At 34.4% G+C, this 20011-nt stretch overlaps 2 protein-coding genes across 2 annotated transcripts; both read right to left on the bottom strand.

The window, feature by feature from the left end:
• Positions 1-260: 260 nt before the first annotated feature.
• LOC123533221 (heat shock 70 kDa protein 12B-like) lies at positions 261-8303 on the bottom strand. Its single transcript, XM_053519657.1, has 6 exons — positions 8147-8303; positions 7273-7416; positions 6440-6703; positions 5069-5287; positions 3939-4083; positions 261-2881 (listed from the first exon to the last, which is right to left on the bottom strand). The coding sequence occupies exons 1-6, from the start codon at positions 8153-8155 to the stop codon at positions 1812-1814; spliced, it is 1851 nt and encodes a 616-aa protein (XP_053375632.1). The 5' UTR covers positions 8156-8303; the 3' UTR covers positions 261-1811.
• A 1848-nt stretch (positions 8304-10151) lies between these two features.
• On the bottom strand, positions 10152-19228 carry LOC128547317 (uncharacterized). Its single transcript, XM_053519656.1, has 5 exons — positions 19210-19228; positions 18271-18429; positions 17273-17473; positions 15941-16010; positions 10152-14240 (listed from the first exon to the last, which is right to left on the bottom strand). Exons 2-5 carry the CDS (start codon positions 18388-18390, stop codon positions 11536-11538), a joined length of 3096 nt encoding a protein of 1031 aa, XP_053375631.1. The 5' UTR covers positions 18391-18429; positions 19210-19228; the 3' UTR covers positions 10152-11535.
• Positions 19229-20011: the final 783 nt, after the last annotated feature.

The raw sequence follows: 20011 nt of genomic DNA, 5'->3' as shown, positions 1-20011 counted from the left end.
CCCAAAAAAAACAAGTGTCAATGCTGCTTTATACACATCCGAATCATACTACTCATTCGCACTGGTTCAACATTTGTGTATGTGCTCAAATAACTTTTATTAAATCTCAGAAATCAGCAGGTACAGTTTAGTCTTTTTAACACATTTGGACCAGGAAAGCTCTATTTTCTCTTTCTCTCTAGAAGTTAAATGAATCTCAAAAGATACACTGAATTTATATAGATAGTTTGCAATAAGGAATATAAGCAAGTGCAAAACAGTTGACTTTCTCATACATATATATATATTGTTAACAAATATAATGCTGTTAATATACATAAATATACATATATCCAACGAACGTATAAATGTTTAACAATTCAGATATCATTAAAGTTCTTATTTCTATTGTATCTATAATATGTACTAGTACCTCAACACCTATAAACACTTTAACCCACTTTTATTCAAATTATGACATAATTTTGTTACATATGTACTTAACATTGTTTAAAAAACAAAAGGAATATTGTTACTTCCTGTGCTGATATAAAGTGTTCAGCGGTTGCAAAATGACGACTCCTCCACAAGAGACCAAGTCATTCAAATTTTGGAAGAAAGTGCAAGAAACAGGATGCTAAATTTCGAGAAGACATTCCTTGCTTTTAACATGTAAACGACCAACATATGACCTTGACTTTAAAGAGAATTCCTATAGTTTTTTTCCTTTCATAGATTTTTTTTTAATTCACATATATGATAGGAAAATTTGTGCTGAAAACAATGAACAAATAAAGACAATAGGTCACCAGGCTTGTTTTTGTGAAAAATAGTTTTGAACACACCCACTGTTGCTGAAACTGCCAGCGATTTTTCAACATTTTCAAATTTTCTGCTTTTTTATAAATACCAACCAAAATATACATCAAGACAGCACAATACGGTTTTTTTTTCTTTTTACAGATTTTATAATATACTTATTTGATATCATAGTCATATTTGTAATACTCTATCCTTACAATAATGGGTACAAATGAAAAAGAAATGTTGTTTCATATTTACTTTTGTGAACTTTTTTCAATGAAAAATACCCATAATGAAGAATATTTTTTTAAATTTTGAAAAAAATCTTTCATAGAATTTTTTCGTGTTTTTCTTGTGTATAGATAATTGTACTGTGAGCATAAAAATGGCTAAAATGTATGGGTCACCAGGCTAAATTTTATGTTAAGGCCGCTAGAATACAACACCTGTTCGGACGGAAATGGCGCGAACCTGGCCAAACTGATTATATGTATGTTGCTAAAAGTTAAAAAAAGTTTTAAAAATTCTTAATTCTTTCTATAATTGAATACTAAATAATCTGAAAGGTGATATTGTCTTATCAGTACTAAGTCAATTATCTTACATTATATGAACAACACTGTCTTTGTACTAAAATGCGATGTGAAAACACAGCCACAAAAATAGCAAGATACCTGTCAGGCATGATACTTGTCAATACAACATAAACCAGTATCAACATTTGATTACTGATAAAACTTATCAAAAATGTTATTTCATTCAAGATTCATCATATTTAAGACTGTCTGTAACATGTCTCAACAAATGTTGACTTCAGTTCAGTTTTCCATACAAAGTGTCGGCTGCGCAGAAAGATGCGCACAAAAAACTATAGGAATTCCCTTTAAGTAACATCAAAAAGGCTATTAGCTTTTTCATTGAGAGTCGATTCTACCGTTGATTTTCAACCAACGACTTCCTGCAGAGGTATAAAGGTAACGTTATGACCAGCGTTTAATAATTCCTTAGGACTTTTTATATAGTGCAAATTACATGTGATTGAAATTGATGTCTGCATTATATTCTTTTCCTGATGCCTTGTCTTTTGCAATGATGGACAATTCTGTACCACCATAGATCATCGTCACTTCAACTTTTCTGTCTGTACCACCCTTTGTATCTCGCATATCAATTTTAATTTTTCCAATCTCTTTACAGCCTTTCTCATCAGTGTATTTTGGATTTGGAGAAGAAGACGTATATATAGGAAGGGTGAGCTCGGTTTGATCTTTGTTCATTGGCTGATATATCTCGATCGGTTGCTTACTGCCAAGAACTACAGACTGACCTTTGCGTACATGCACAACAAATATATTTTTACAGTAGTATGTCCTGTCCTTTTCATTTTTCCACTTTTTCGTCTCGTCATGAATCTTTGCATCAAACACTCTATTCGTTTGTATTCCGAAAGTGTCTCTACTAATCCTGCTTCTGAATATCATAGGATCTTGCCCAAAAAGTACAGCTCCTTTTAAAACAGCTTTAAAAGGTGAAGACGGTACCACAACCTTTACATCTGGAAAGTCTTTTGCTATCATTTGCCGGATGTTTCCGACAACTATTGGCGACTCGGCGAAACCACCAACCAAGACAACTGTTTCCAGTCCCTTTGCTTTAACATTGTTAAGTACCTTTCCAATTGTTGTATATATCACGTTGCAGGTTTCCTTAAACAGCTTGTCACGAATAAGCGATGAATCAAATACTAACTCTCTGTCTTCAAATTTAAGATAATTATTCTCCTTCAATAGGATCGTTTTATCCTCCAATTTATCACGGACCAGTGGTGGCACTTCCAGTTCAATCATCTGTCCTTCTGGATCTTCTGCACCAATCGTCACCTTTTTTCGTTCGAAGTCTGCTTCCATTTTTAACATTTCAAGTGGAGTGACTTTACTGAAAGTCTCTTTCCATCCATCTCCCTTAAAGTTATCATGACAAACCTGCAGAAAGGCGTCATTTATCCTCTGACCCCCTACCGGATCACCTAAAGGTTGACATATTTCTTTAAGAAGCCCATTTTCCTCTACTTCAACTGCAGATAAGTCCGCCGTTCCACCTACAACAATTGTATGACACTACTCTATGAATTGAAATGTTAAATAAATGTTGTATATGTGAATGTAAATTATGATCAATTGGCAGCTTACAACTAGAGAAGTATAGCTGCGTTGATTTAATGTTATAACACCGTAATATTTGGAAATTACTTGGACGCCATTACTGTTTTCAAATATTTCGAAATACAAATATTTCACTGTACAATTTAACTATTTTCGAAGAGAGTACTTAATTACTTAGGGTCACATATAACTTGTAGACTTGATCAAGAAGCAAGACTAGGTAAACGTTCATAAATCCCAGAGGAGGAGGATGGATAAGGATATTGAAAACATCATCAAGAAACACAAAATAAAAGAAGCTGACAAATATATAGTTTTATTTTTATTTCGGAAAGGGGTGGACCTAAATCCAAAACAACACATCTTCATATGCCTATTGTTTTAACACATTCAGTTCCTTTTAGCTGTTGTTTCTTGAAAACGTTTTATAGCATCTATACTTCCCAATCCAACCCTTATGACTCAAACACACAACCCATTGTACTGTGAAAGTATAGTAATCTTGAATTGTCAACAAGTAACATATGGCCAGCAGTTACAGGAAATAGTGGAACAAGTGTCCTGTGGACACGCATCTAATTGTGATATGTTTTAGCCTACAACTTGACATGTATTTTATTCAAAACATACACATATTGGCTTACATGAATGGGTACTTATATTCAGTCTTTATATTATATAACTTTTAAATCAGTAATTTTTTTAAGATTAATATTTTTCATAGAAATATATATAAAAATAAAACTAAAATGATATATAAGTGTCAATCCACGACATATCAATATTATCAGTTAATTTCGCGACATACTGAACTTTAACAAAACCCTAAATTAAAGGAAGAAATGTCTTTTTTCTAATTGTTTGTCAAATTTTACATTTATTGCATCTGACATTCACTCGATAAGAGACATTTTTATCTTTCACTGAAGCAACAATCCCGCTAAACCGCATGGAAAGACGCTTAAGACAAAAAGTAAATTTTCTATGGCATACCACCCAAGTCTGCAACAAGAAACTTCTGTCCTTTCATCCCAAGGTCATTCATTTCTTTTCTTTGGTCTTCGGGAAGATGTAAACAATTAATGGCTGCAGCTTCAGGTTCTAGTGCCAATAAAACATTCTTTTTACCAATACCTGCCTAAAGAATGAAATTCATAAATTACTAGTCTTCTCAACTCTTAATTAAATTAATAAAATGGTAATCATGTCTCTAGATTGCTCATTTGAATTACAACGACTGCTTGAACAGTTTTGGCAAATTGTTTTGCATGGGAAATGTCTGTGAAATTATTTATTATTAATAGCGCCAGTGTTTTCGGACAAGTATATTTTGAAAAACTTTTTATTAAGTAAAGACGGGCGGGTAATGTGTGTGCGTTTGTGTTTTGGGTAGTGACAGATGGAAAAAGCGGGGAGGGGGATAATGACAAAGGGTACAATAAGACATTATCAAAGAAGTAGATTTTTAAATTTTCCACAACATTATTATGATAATATAGGAACAATGTCCGCAACCCCTGGCGCCATGTTCTTGACGAATCAAAATAACAATCTACGTAAAGAGCATCAAAGGAACTTTTGTGAGAAAGTATTTTAAAATCGGGCCTGCTATTTCTAAAAAAGCTTTGTTAAAGTTCCCACTATATACATATAGGCAAGAGTAGGCACGCCCCTTGATGACCATGTCTTTGACAAATCTGAATAATTCTAACAATATTGGTAACGGGTCACACAATGACCAGTTGAGTTATTTTTTAAATCGGGTCAGCAGTTTCTCACGAAATGATTGTTAAATTTTCCACTTTATACTTAAAGGGGAATAGTGACCACGCCCTCTGACGTTCATGTTTTGTGAAGAATTGTAATAAGTAGAGTAAATCATTTTAAATCGGGCCATAAGTTTAATAAAAGGAGAGTTTTAAGTTTCCACTATACACATAAAGAGGCCCTTGGTGGCATTTTTCTTTTGACGAATCGGAATAATCTGAATAATCCGACTAGCGGTTTAAGATAAAATGTCGTTTGAAAAGTTTTCTATTTTTAATTTCAAAACTAATGGTCTACATTACAGAAAAAAATGAAATATTACATAATTTATTAATTGTTTAATTCATCTTAGTAACCTCTACTGTTGCGTCCCTCATAAATTTCTTTGCTTCATCAGACCATATTGCTGGAACAGTGACTACAAACAGGGTCTTGCTTAGTTCAACGTTTAAGCCGTTTGTCTCCAGCTTCTTCAAACAATGATCTTTCAAAGCTTTGATGAAGAATGACATAACATCAAATAAAGGTAATTGTTGTCCTATCTGGTCTTCTACTAACTGCTCTCTGTGAAAACCCTGTAATAATATGCCTTATATTACACAAGAGAACAATGTATTATCATTTTTTGATTTAATCTGAAAAAAATCCTTTGGAAGCATACATTGTTTGGCAGACTTGTTTTGATTGTATCTGTTCAAGAGATATTAAAAATGTTTCACATCCCTCACCTTCTCTTAAACAGGTTTAAGCGGAATTCTATTAATCTAACTCTATGATACCAAACGCACTTAGCAACTCTCCTGTTACCTTAATGCAAACAATTACATTAATACATAAAGGCGTACTTCTGTAAGTTAACGCAGAGGATACAATACATATAACTTATTTATAGAAGTTCAAAGAGTATTTTCATACCAGATGACTCAATTGTGCTAGACACTGACTATAAACAAGCATACCCTGAGGGAAAAATGAAAGGCATATCCACACTTACTACTAGTAAGGTTTACTTAGGTTTACGAGCGTGAACCATAGTTTACGAACGTGAACCTAGGTTTACGTTCGATAAACTAGGTTTCTCGAACAAAACTATGATTTTCGGTCGTTATCCTATGTATATATATCCTAAGAGCGTGAACCTATGTTTACGGCCGTAAACCCATGTTCACGGTCGTTAAGATAGGTTCGTGTTCGTTAAGATAGGTTCACGTTCGTTAACTATGGTTTAAGCTCGTGAACCCGGGTTTACGCCCGTAAACATATGTTCACGCACATGAACTTAGAATAACGGCCGAAATTCATAGTTCAATCGAGAAACATAGTTTATCGGACGTAAACCTGGGTTTACGCCCGTTATGTTTTCGCTCGAAAATATAGGTTAGTTCAAAAAACCTAGTTTATCGATCGTTAATCCTAATTTTTCGACCGTGAACCAGGGTTCACGTAATTATTGGACAATTGGCGTACCATAACCGCTGGTGACCAGCAGTATAAGCAGGAAACTATGACATTGTATCATTAGTCATGCGATTTCTGAACGTTACTTCATGAAAAATAGAGTTCTTGCAAAACATGGCAGTAGATATACAGTTTTTTATTTACTAAGTCAGTGAGTATCAGTGGACATATATGAAAAAATACGTTTAAGCTTAGTTGTCTACAATTTCCTTTACTAAACATTTAATATTATGATAATCATAGAATGCAGTCTTGCAAGTATGTGATACCGTATTGTACAGCTGTAATTTAAATCTGTTGAAGAAATAGCAGTGGCCAGCAAGTTCGTGGGTATCTTGTTGCCTTTCAGCCCGTACGCTATAAGCTCTCTCAGCTTCATGTCCAATTTTTATTTTTATTTCGTCGTTGCTATTTCGCACAAGTCCATAAGGAAAGGAAATGGTATCTTCTTGTCTTTGCCCTTCTCTTAGGTATAGAGTTTTGTCCTCATTCTGTTGACATTCTAGGAGGATACATGTTGTAGTTTTGTGCAGCTGAATCAGAAATTTTCAATGGTTAGTGCAGTGTTTATTAATCTAGTGACAATTAGAATAGTAATAAAACATATGATCAGAAGGGGTCATATATTTTAAATGTTAAAGTTTGAAAATGAATTTTTACAATCTTAATATGTGAATAGTTGCCAAATTCTTTCATCGTGACTGATTATGTACATTTTTAAACGCTTCAATCTTTATAATAGATTCAAACTTCAATGTCAATTTATGTATTTGAAACGTTAAACGGAAGATAAGATCATTTAAAAACTATGCTAATTTATGTGATTTAGCCAATTTTACTTCCTTTATGTTATTGTGGTAAACTAACCTAACCAGCGTTTTAAACTTCCGTAATTTGTTTCTCACTAGTACCCGATAACATCTACAACTAATTCAATAGATTGTTTGTTTCCTGTGTCAAACTGTCGTAGAGAATATTAGCTCTACCGATGATTTGAACCTTTTGGTATTATGATCATTCTGTCGAACTACATTGTAGGCATATTATGCCGTTAACATCAATATTACTCTTACACTGTAAAAGTGCTACTATCTATACTTACTTGCAAAGCACCTGCCCCCCAGTTTGTATTGAAGTGAATCTCACTTCTATTAGTTTCAAATTCTGATCTCTCTTGCCAAGCATAACCTGAATAGGTACTGCCAATGTCCAGAGCCACTACTAACTTAGGTCCCTTAATGATGCTCTGAATAGGAAGATACAATATTTGAAGTTATGTGAAGAAAATATGCCACATTATCGATAATACGACCAGAGATATATAGATTTCAATGCATTGTGTTAACAAACAATTTAGAGATTTAAAGAAACTTAGTAATTGTAAAATTTGTACGTGTAGAAGATAAAATGTAAGTAAGGCCTTATTAAAGAAATAAGGAGCTATACATGACAATCAATTCTTATAAATACGAACTTTATTTTTTTTTTGTTTAGAATAATTAACTTGAAAAAAGTAACATAACACGATCATCATGATCATTTTGATTCATATGTGGAAATTAGTCAGAAAATTTCTTTCAGTTAAAAATGGATGCATTTCATGTATTTTAAACATGCTCATACTGTTTTTGCCAAAACTAAATCATGAAAGTAGTTTGCAAAACATCATTTTACAAAAATTGCATCATTTACAAAAACAAAACAATAAACAGAAAGTATGTTTTTAAACAACTTATTGCTTTCAATTATTAATTAACTTACACATATGTAACGAATACTGAATAGTACATTTATCTTTCACAATTCAGTTAAAATGGTTTGTACCCTTGTTCAATAATCATAATAAACATTCTATAAATAGTCTGAAATGAAGAACTATGACGGTATTGCGTATTGTCACAATAAACCGGATAACGAAAAGCGAAACGCTAATGTTGAATGTTAACACAAAATACTGTCATTCAAAGGATACCTACCAATTCCATTTTCAGAAGCCCAACTATTTCTATACTTCATGCACATTCCAAAACGAAAGTTTGAATTTCACATATTTAACCTATAAACTCTCTAACTTACAAAGACTAAATATAGATCAGGTAATATAAAACCAATTAAATGGTTATATAAGGCGTGGATTACCGGTTTTGGTATACATATTTACTGTGCGACAGAATGTAAAATATACGGAAATTTAACGCATGACTGTTTGTTTCATCTATACAATTTCTTTTAAAAATAACTTTGTCTCCGATTCCGATGTATCTCTTTCATTTTTATGTGTGCTTTTATAAATTATATATTATTATAAATTTTAGATAATTACAGTAGCTTACGTATCGCCATTCCGCCATGTTTATTGTCAAATGCTAAATGCAAAATTGTGGAATGCTTAATTATTACGGCAAAATGTTCAATGCCAAATACTGTCTATAAATTTGGTTAGTTGTAACCAAGCAATTATCAACAAGACAGGCACGTCATCAATTGTGTTTAGATGAGAAATTGGAGATTGGAACGGGGTAAGATTTGTTGCCGTCCATAAACATGTCTTATACATAGGGTAGTTTACGAGGTCTGATGCTAGTGGGTTGCAAGAATTTGTTTGAGAAAATGGCTTCCTTGGTGTTATAGAAACTGTAACATATGTCATAGGCGTTGGAACAGGAGGGAAGGAAGTAGGTGGAGGCAAAGGGGACTGCCACTCCCCCACCCAATCCCCCAATTTTGAGTGCTGAGGTGTGTAGATGTGCGTACCCCCCACCCCCAGCACCCGGATTTCGAAGTTTTTACTGTAATAACAGTCCAGTCGTTTTTTTGCAAAGGAAAACACTTCGTAACCTCTCAATTAAGACTTGGTAAATTTCATGTTAATAAATTTCTGCTTTTCTCGATACATTGAATGACTTAGACGGGTTTGAACAAATAAATTTGCACGACTTTTGTACGGACGTACACTTTTACTATGGTTTTGGAACATATTGCATCAATTATAATACCTCGTTGTCGTGAGGTAAACTCATAAAATAATAATAATGTTTGTTTACCATAACAAACATCATTCTCGCATACCAGAGGTCTACCATGGTTCCCCGGTTCGTCTCGGGTACCATGTCGAACATCTGATGAATAAGAATTAACTAACATTTTCACCCGTGGCTTTGTTACTCTTGAAAATATTGCATATGGTAATCACTTGGTGAAATATATTTCGATCTTACACTGGAACAAACATATACTCTCTATATCATACTGGTTGCAATTTCTATGTTTCAAGTTTAACAAATGAATATAGCCTTTTATTGCCTTTTTTGAAGTGTCCTCGTTTAGCAAAATTTTCAAATAAGTTCACATTATCTTACTATAAGAAAGGAAATGATAAGATACTATCATAGAAAGGAGATGATAAATACTATCATATAATCGAATATATTTTTCACTATTAAACTTACTATCTCAAGAACTCTCTGAAGAAACAAGTACAATCATAGAATATACTTCAGAGATTCATTTATATTCAACGGATTCAAACCAGTAATGCTCCTGAGCCAAAGTTTGTGTTTATATGTACGTTACTTCTACTTAACTTATGACTTTTTAAAGAGAAGGCGGAAAATAAAACTTCGTATAAATCGAAGGTAAATAGTTTTAGCTATTTGATGTGTCAATAGGTCTGATATGTCCTAGACGGTATGTCTAAAACATTTTAGTTATTTAGAAGGCATTTTATTTTCAAAATAAGAAATATGTTCGTTTTATATTCACTTATTTAAACAAGCCTAGGGGTAGAGCGTCCGCTTTGAGTGCGGGAGGTCGTGCGTTCGATCCTCGGCCGCGTCATACCAAAGACGTGAACAATGGAACCAGTAAGTCCCTTGCTTGGCAATCAGTTTTAAATTAAATTAAATAGGAAACTGGCATCTTCACTCATAATAAGTAACCTTAAATCAAGCTATTTTCCCCATTAACATCAGTTACCATCATCCACTATCTTACATTCCACATATTAAAGTATGCAAAAGCCACAAAGTATTGATCAATGATCAAAACGAAAGACTCAAGAAAAAACGTTTGGCAAATAATAGCTGTTTCAAAATTAATGATAAACTAAAATTACGTACTTCCAAGGTAAAGATACCAAATCAGTTTGACGTAAACGTTGTAATATATAGGTTCCGGTTGGGCATGCGCACATTCAAATGTTACGGTACTCCCTCCGTAATCTACGGAATAGTTTTTGTGAATTTCGACTATTTTTAGCGATAGTCATTTTAAAGGTTTCAAGAGGTTGGCTTTTATAGCAACAGAGTTTTCTACGTGTAAAAGTATCGGCAATTTAAGACAGTTGCAATCTATTTGAAGGCATGTGGAATGCAAATGTATATACATATACCTGTTGCATTATCTCGCTCTAGACGTCCTAGTTACTTAAATACGTATGAGTGCTATCATCAAAATTATGACAATCGCGCGCTTCCGAAAATGTTCGACATGCAAGAAACAAGCCTTGTACATGGGTGATACATGAATGACTCCTGTAAATCATGTAAAGTTTAGTTGAAAATTATCGCACAGTTTCGGTGATATCTGTTGTAGTCATATACACTAAGAAAAATACAAGTAGCTACTAGGGTATTTTCTAAAAATTGCAAGGCGGTCTTTTCAGACAGGGCTCGTCCTTGCAGGCCCAAAAAGCAGTGACGTCAAAGAACATTGCTGCTGTAGGACGTCTGATTGATAAAGACGCAAAGACGGAAAGTCAGTCACTGGAAAATTTTTTAAACACAAAGTGCTGAAAGCTGTTAAACGGAAATACAAAAAAAAGCGCCAAAGGGCTGGTCGCGGTCTAAAGTAATTCTATCACAATGCTGCGGCTTACAAAAGGGTCATCGGTCAAGATTTTCTAAGAGACGAAAAAGTAGTATAAATCAATCATCCCGCTTATTCACCAGATCTAAGTCCTTGTGACATTTTCATCTTCCGATGTCTAGAAAGGATGCTTGTTTGGCGCAATTAAATATTTATTGAATAAAGCAATTGGGAATGGTATTTATTAAGTTACTTAAGAACATACCGAAGGGAGACTACTCTGAAACGTTCATCTCCTGGATTTCCCGACTGCTGAAATGCACGGAAACGAAGGGTGGTTACTTTGAAGGGATTAACTAAATTTGAAATCTGTACACAGACTGTGTACCATATACTTACACAAATGTCATTATTTGAACAAATTTAGGAGAAGACAATATAATGATGCTACAGAACAAGCTTGATGAAGATCCATCAAACGGTTCATGAGGAAAAACTGGTTACATGACTATGTAGACGCACTTTCCTCATTTAAAATCAATATTATAACAGTTACAATTTACTTCTTTGTTGAAAAAGAAATTGTACATGTATCAACATATTCAACTGCCGCTATGGACAACGCCTCCTGTTCTCTAACATACTGCCATGCAGCGGTTGTCTCTCCTCCTCCACCTTCTGGTGTCCCAAAGTCTATACCGTCTCGTGTTATACACATTCTCCATGCTCTCACCTTTACAGTTAGCGGCATTAGGAGAAGACTGTCAACAAACTGTCGCCATGTTGCCAAGCCCATTCTGACGTCACCAAGTGAAATGCTCTTCATGCTCTTCATCTCAGCGGGACATTTCATTATATTATTAGTCAATGGAAAACCTTCTAAAATAAATTCATGGAGCCTGTACAATGACGGTAACAATGTGATCAATCTGTCAGTTATATGAGTTGAATCATTATATTTATCACAGAACAATACAAGTCTTCTTAGTTTGTAAGCTGAACTTAGAATATCATATACTTTCACACAGTTTGTGCTGTTTAGTGATCTGAATTCAAATATTTCTAGGTTCGGGTTGTTCACCCGTGTCACAATGATAAACTTACTGTACTCAAGACACTGAAGTTGTTGATGCTTGGATAAGTCTACTTCATGCCGGTCCGAGCGCTCACATTTTGCATCCTGAATAGTTATTTCTTTAAGATAACTAGTACCAGATAGGAAAGTGCATAGTGAGGTAAAGTCTTCATGTGTCACAGCGACACGCTCTATCTTTAATGCGACAAGATGATTCATATCAAGCAGATGACGAACTACTTTTTCACATACAGGTTTTAAATTACCATTATAGCCACAATCTAAAGTCAGTGCTTTCAGTGTTGAAGTATTACCTTCAACTGCACCACAGAAAGACTTGATATCTTTATCATCAATCCCATAACTGCTGTTAGAGAGAAAGTAAATTGCTTCAAGTCGCTGACATTTCGGCAAAAAGTTCGGTATGCTCTTTAGATACTCTTTCGCTTTATATTTATCAACTCTGAACGAAAGGACGGTGCCGGGGGAAATATACTGCTTATCGATACCAATACAGAGATTATCGCAAACTGACATACTCTGTGCGATAATGTCTCCAAGATAAAACTCAAACTGAATGTGTGTTTGACATGCTCGGACCTCTTCTGTACAGTGTAAAATACATTCCTGGATATCTGATATAATATATTTATGTCTGTATTCATGTACAGTAACTGATCTTCTGTACTCTAGAACACGTTTGTCCACTGCAACAATATCGTATATATACTTTGAAATGAACGTAGCGATTCGAGGCTCCAGACCGCAGAGCATAATGAATACATTTGCTTGTTCTAGTATTTCGTCCAAAGTTGTAGACATACTGAAAACCTTATTAATAAGTTGTGCACAATAATCAGACAAATTTTGTTTTTCCGAATCGGCCGATGATCTGATATGAGCTTTGAACTTAGTAGTAATATACACCGCGGCCAGATATTCTTGTACTGACTTGTGAACAAACGAAAGTAACGAACTGTCACTTGTGCTTGCAGATAAATTCGGACATCTATCCTCAGATAAGATTCCTAGATTTAAGCAACATGTTTTAACTTCATCCGATATTTCAAGGTCTTCAAAAATAGAACTTTCAAATGTCAAGGATGTCTCCTTTGTATTTGTGAAAAGTGTCTCATACGCCAAACGCGACATGCCGTAAATGAGATATTTGTACGAATTACATAACTTTTTATTTATTAGATATTGAGGGAGTTCAATATTCAAGAAATCTTTTGACATTCCTCTCATTTTTCTAAATAAACGATCTTCTGTATTTTTCTTTTCGGTCCACGAAAAGAACAATTCAAGCATGCCAGAGTAAATAGCACATCTTGATGATACCAGAAGTGTACCGTCAAACCAAAGACAAATCAACTGCAGCAGCATAATTGGTACTTCTTTCATACTAGCTATTGATTTGTTTTCAAGTTTGTCTTCGCAGGCACTACAACTTTTATTTTCTGCAAACGATTCATTCAGTACTGGAACAGTTTTAGCAATCATTGTTCTAACAGACGATTTATTAAACCCTTTTAGTTTTAATCTTTGTTCTATCTCCTTGTCAGTTATACCTAGCGTTTCAATTTTCCATGGTCGTGACGTAGTTATGATGGTATATTCCTTAGATGTTTCACGTTCTGGAAGCCCTTCCGTCTGAAATTGATTGGATGTAACAATTTTAGAAGACCATTCATCTAAACCATCGAGCACGATAATAATCTTTGCCGATTCCTTATTTAATATTTCGTTTAGAATTTCGCTCTTATATTGTTTTTGAATCATTTCCTGGATACTGACAATATTTTGATAGCGACGCAGAGATATATAGAACAAGAAATCAAATTTCTTCATTTCTTTGATTCCACTGAACTCGTCTTCAATTGTCTGTTCTTCACTGTGTGCCAAACACCAATGATTTACCAAACTTTTACAAAAACTACTTTTCCCGGATCCAGCATCGCCAAGAACATAGATGGATTTCAGTAGGTTGCCTTCTTTAATGAAGATATCAGACAAAGATTTAATTTCATTTTCTTTTGGTCTTCCGTTATCGTCTTTAGTTTCAAACGTTATTCGTGGCCTAACATACACCTCCCTGAAGTTACAATGTTTACGTCCTGGTTGCAATGGAATTGCCGACACTTGTAACAGAGAGTGTTTGTAAAGGTTCATCAGCTGTTCCTGAAATTCTATAATATAAGCGGATATATGATAAAAGTATAGCAGAACAAGGAAGTTAGTGTAACAGACGTTAAGGAGTCGTAGTACATATATCGTATATTATTACAGAAATCTCCGTTCTATAGTTTATGCTATTGACTGATCTATAATCACTCATAGGTTTTCTGGACTCTTTCGACATTTACGATGAGAACAATACGAACATTGATTCAAATGCAGACTGATTAAAAAGTCAAAATGATTCATGACTCCTCTGCTCATGAAAAATGCCAGCTCAAAAACTGAGGCAAAAGAAAAACGAAATTTATTTCTATAGACATGCGAATATTCAGAATAATGATCTGCAAGCTAATTAACTCGTGCATATTTCAGCACGATACAAATTTAACAAGACTATTTTGATTGTTCCTTTTCATGTTGTTCCTTAAATCAAGGGTGCGTGTGTGTGTGTGAGGGAGGAGAGAGAGGGGGGGGGGGGGAAGTAGGGGGTCTAAGTCACACTGATAAAAATAAGATAACATGGCGACTTCCAGCAAAGACCCAATGTGTCCTTCCGGGCACAGTTTAAGACATGGGCGGGTGACAGAGCAGTACAAATGATTGTCGTTCTTAAGCTAGTCGGACGGATTTCTTTAATTTAACATTTCGAATGGAGAAATTATGCTATTATTACCTATGGCAGGACAATCGTTGATTTTGTTAATACTTTTACATTATACTTTTATATTATTTACACATCTGTATTAAAATTTTAATATATGATCTATAATATTGTATTATTTGTATTGTCGCGTCATATTTTCGTTTCGTTATTGCCTTCGGAAGAAGGTACAAGAGCTAAAACTGCATTAAAATCATGTTCTCCATGGTTCCTGATGGTGAAACCAAACATTTTCCGAAACAAATCATATTTAGTCCCTTACTGGTCCCAAGACCGGTCTTAGTTTACTGCTGGTCCTAAGACAAGTTAAGTCTGAGGGACTATAGGATTATAATAATCTGTCACTGGTTGTAAATGCAGACTTGAATATCCGGTTCGAGGATAACTGTTTTGGCAGTAATGAGGCTCTGCTAATACAACACAGCATTACGACAATGCGGCGCAAATATACGACACGTTATAATGCCGAAGGGACGCGTCAGTATGAAAAGGGATAACGACCATGGAACATGGCAATAGGACAAGGGTAAACAAGAACGGGACGCGACAATACGACATATAATAATGAAAATAAGACGCTACAATACGCTAAATGACAACAGTAATGCGACCGACAATACGAGTAACGACAATGGGATTCGACAATACGACAAAGGATCACGGATAACAATAATGCCACGCGACAATTCGACACAGCACAACGACAATGCGACGCAACAATATATATTCATTTCTTTTGACTTAGGCAGGAGAGAAGTTAAGGTAACAAAGTATTAGGTGGTAAGGAAGGTTTCATTATTACAAAAATACATATAATACCAAAATGGTGATAGAAATGGTGTAAAGGTGCAAAGGCTATGTACTGACAAGTGTATATAGATATATGATACTAGTAGTCTTTGATTTGTACAAGTTGTGAACTATAGCATGGTCATTTTCATTGCAAATCAGAAATTTTGCTACACACTTATCCGACATGAGACAAATTTCTTGTCCCGTGCTAAAATTCACTATCTATGAAATATCTATGACGTAAGCATGGATTACCTAATTTGGACTTGATATAATCATGGCGATCTCTTTGAATTGACCGTGCTATCTTGAGCTCTTTTATTTCCTGAAAATATACGTGAATTATAAGATTTATTGCCCGTGACTACGTTTGTTATTGAATGTTCAACACTATACACTTATTAAACGGCAGTGGTGGGTCTGACGTGGTTATAAGCACGATTAATCTTATATTTGCACGAGGGCTCAGCACGACTTTACCTATATTTGCACGAAGGCATAACTGAAAAACTGTTGAAAAACGGCGTTAAACCCAAAACAAACAAACAAACGAACACCAATATTGGTTTAGAAGTGCTAAAACACGTTACTGTCATAGGGAACATCATTGTCAGTTATAAGGCTGTACATATTATACCTTAACTCAACAACGATTACTCGACTGCTTGAATCAATTAATAATGTAAAAAAAATCTACGTCAATGCATTTATCGTGACGACACATGATAAAATGGCGCAAAAATGACGTCAGTCATCCCTGGCGAGTCAATAACCTGCTATTGCTCCATCCGCAGCGGGGATTCGAACTGATAGAAATAAGAAGAGAGTGACGCGGAGTCACCGTTAAAATGTAGTCACAGAGGTGCTTGAACCGGATAGATACCTTCCTCTCGTGAGATAATTCTCCGTTAACAAATAGAAATACGAAGCAAATGATTTTAAGCAAGCGGCTTGAATGTATCAACTGAGGTCCTTGATTTTTTTTTCAAAACAGAAATAAGGTACCTAAAGACTCCAATAAGGTACCTAAAGACTCTGATTTGAATTGACTCCTATCCATAAGTCATAATGCTTCTAGTAACAATCTTTCCGAAATAATAAATAAATACAATTTAATTAAGGAAGTCGACCTAATCAACGTGTTCTATTGCAAACAATTCTTGGTGCTAATGGCACGCATTAACAAACACTGAAATGCGGTTTTGACAGCGTTTATCAGTTGCTATCAAAGTTGCTTTGACAGCGTTTATCAGTTGCTATCAAAATTGCTTTGACAGTATAGCGTTTATCAGTTGCTTTGACAGCGTTTATCAGTTGCTATCAAAGTTGCTTTGACAGCGTTTATCAGTTGCTTTGACAGCGTTAATAATCAGTTGCTTTAACAGCGTTTCCTAGAAAAAAAAGGTGTGTTTAGGTTTGTAAGTTACAGTACAATCGTGCGGTAAATTGAACCTGACGTTGACATTTTCCGTGTTACATCAACGCATGTGCGTGCTGTCCATAATGTAACTAACAGTAAATAATACAAAATGCAGTAACCGTACGTAAATGTGAAATAAGTTAAAATATACTATCCATAAAATGTACCTCTTTTACCGTATCCATGTCTAATTCCAAAAGTGTGACTCTCGTTTCTAAATCTGTAACATTTTCTGTAGTAGGTACGTTTTCTAGTTTTTCTCGTAATTTCTTTTCGAACTCCTCCATCGTAGAGCTAACTGACTGCACGGCCGCGTGAACTACTTCCACTTCTGATTTTGTTGAAATTATGAAGTCTTCATTCTTCAACTGTTGATAGTTAAATTATACACGTGTCATACAACAGATATATTCCACAAACCACCTGCTAAGGAAAAATATAAATAAAGTGTAACTCATTACGGTTAGAAAACAATTGATAAATAAATTAAAATTCACTTTCATTCCTATGACTGTGTATTTCTTAATCATTTTGCCGTTGAAACAAGACTATTCCCAATACTGCTCAGCTAGAAGGGGCATTTGTCCTTCCTGCTGCCATAGCAACCACATTTTTAAATTGAAATACAACTGGTGAACCAGCATATTCTCCAAACCATCTATACAATGTCATGCTACAAGTCAGGTTTCATGACAAAAATACATGTCCTTTTAAAGCTATCGCAGAATCTACATTTATCTAATATTTTAGCTTTTTTATTGCCATAGCAAACACATTTTTTACCATAGCAACAAAAGGATGTGCCTTTTCTCCATCTTGCCATATATCCAGTTTTCATGTTTAATGAAAGAAATGTCTTGTACAAGTCCAAATAGGACAAAATCCGCCATGTTTGTTACTGACAGAAAAAAGGAAAGACGCACAAACGTATGGAAAAACGGAGAAAATTAAATAACGTGCATGTTCTCAATATTGTATTGTCTATTCACCCAATTTCACGAAAAAAGTCTCTGGTACTCGTAAGGTCTGACAGAATCTGTTTTGTCATATGCTTAGCTTACTTGTTGCAATATCGACCACATTTTTTGCCATATCAACAAAATGATAGGTATGAACAATGTCTAATTGCCATCTGGCATTATATCGCCGAATGTTTAATTCTTACCTTTAGAAGATTCTGTACAGCGCACTGAGAATCTTGTCTGTTTTTCAGTTCCTTCCCATCTTGCAGAACAGCAATCATATCTTCTATGTAACTATTTGCAACTGCCTCTTCTAGTTGCATTGTACTAGAGTGGAATATTTCATTCCTGCCTGTTATTACCTGTATTATAATGTAATGGACTGTGTTTTATTATAGCTTGTTTTTAAAATAAATTTCGCCCAGTGCCCTTTAGTTTCATTTTAAACATTTTTCATGTAATAGTTAAACTTTTTTTTTTCAAACATCTTGAGCAAGGAAAGAAAATGTAACTTAAAGTGTTTGATGTTGAGAAGAAGTTCGACATTGGACACTGGACATTCAAAAGAAAAACGAAAATGATATTCAAAGCGTGATGTAGGTAAGAAAATAAACATTCAAGGTAAGACATAGGACATTTAAAACGACTTTAAACCTAGAAAACGATATTTAAACCTAGAAAAACATTGGACATTCGAAATAAGAACAAAATTGAACATTCAAACCCTGAACGACATTGGAAATTCAGACCCAGAACAGCATTTGACTTTAGAATCCAGGACGGTGCCAAATGTTGTTGTTCATTTATAATGTCGAATGTCAAACTTCACATACTTTTTCAGTTTAAGATGAAGCTATCTTCGGCGAGTTAAAAAGCAGACAAGTATCGCTCCCGTAACTGAAAATATTAAAACTGCTGTCCATGTGTGAAATAGAATTTATATAATCCAATGTTTTATTCCATTTCATTTTTAGTTATTTCAGCTTTTCAACAGTTTTGTTTGAAAATGTTCGCATTAATATGAACTTTTTATCAGTTATCGTTCAAAAATTAGTTTTAATCAATGTCTAAACATGTGATAAGCAAAGTTAGTTTGATTATACTAGTAGTCGCACTGATTTTTTACATCAGCTGTATCTTACCTGTGAGAAGACGTCGTTTTGTGCACTGGCATTGTATATGATGTGAAATATTGAAAATTAAAATGTTAGTTCTCATAAATTGTATTGCACACCATGTAGTAAACAATGCAGTAACTTACAAAAGAGACATTTATAACCAAAAAACCTTGAAAATATACCTTTTGTTTGTTGTAGACAAAGGCGTGCAATGTGCAAACTGCACCCTGTCCCATTTTTAACAGTACCCTGCCCTTTTAAGAGCTCTCGAAAAATCCCTATAAATGCACATCTTTCTGTTTAAAAGAGTCTGTTGATAGTTGAAAGTTGATTTATGATGAATATGAGATTGTGTTGTTAATAAGCATGCTTATTTAATTTTGTATCATCATTGATAAAAAGACTTAAAATTGTTATTTATTTATTTGTTATAAGAAAATATAAATACAAAAGATATAACATTTACATTATGCATACAAAACAGACCACGGCTTCAAACAAGAGCACCGCCTTGCGGGTGCTGACGCTCATCTGATTTTTTTTGTATAATAGAAATATTGTCCTACCCATGATTTTCTAAGTCTAAAAAGGGCCATCACTCTTGCAAAAAGCAGGATAGTTATGTTTCTTGATGTACAGTGTCCACTTATGATGGTGAAAAACTGTTGCAAGTTTTAAAGCAATAGCTTTGATAGTTTATGAGAAAAGTTGACTTAAACATAATATTCAACCAAGAAAATGATTTTTCTAAGTCCAAAAAGGGCAATAATTATTGCAAAAAGCAGGATGGAGTTATGTTGCTTGCTGTACAGGGTCAGCTTATGAT

This window comes from Mercenaria mercenaria, chromosome 12 (genome assembly GCF_021730395.1).
Source record: "Mercenaria mercenaria strain notata chromosome 12, MADL_Memer_1, whole genome shotgun sequence".
Classification (NCBI taxonomy): domain Eukaryota; kingdom Metazoa; phylum Mollusca; class Bivalvia; order Venerida; family Veneridae; genus Mercenaria; species Mercenaria mercenaria.
This window is presented reverse-complemented; position numbering and strand designations above follow the sequence as displayed.

What these genes read in the sequence shown, in the direction of transcription:
- LOC123533221 (XM_053519657.1), bottom strand. An exon ending in AATTACAGCTGTACAATACG is followed by an intron (nt 5,288 to 6,439) that starts GTATCACATACT and finishes ATATTATTACAG; the next exon opens with GGTTTTCACAGAGAGCAGTT. An exon ending in TGAGGGACGCAACAGTAGAG is followed by an intron (nt 4,084 to 5,068) that starts GTTACTAAGATG and finishes TTCATTCTTTAG; the next exon opens with GCAGGTATTGGTAAAAAGAA.
- LOC128547317 (XM_053519656.1), bottom strand. Translation starts at nt 18,390, where the DNA reads ATGCAACTAGAAGAGGCAGTTGCAAATAGTTACATAGAAGATATGATT. An exon ending in CTGTACAGAATCTTCTAAAG is followed by an intron (nt 17,474 to 18,270) that starts GTAAGAATTAAA and finishes AACTATCAACAG; the next exon opens with TTGAAGAATGAAGACTTCAT. An exon ending in ACATGGATACGGTAAAAGAG is followed by an intron (nt 16,011 to 17,272) that starts GTACATTTTATG and finishes GTATATTTTCAG; the next exon opens with GAAATAAAAGAGCTCAAGAT.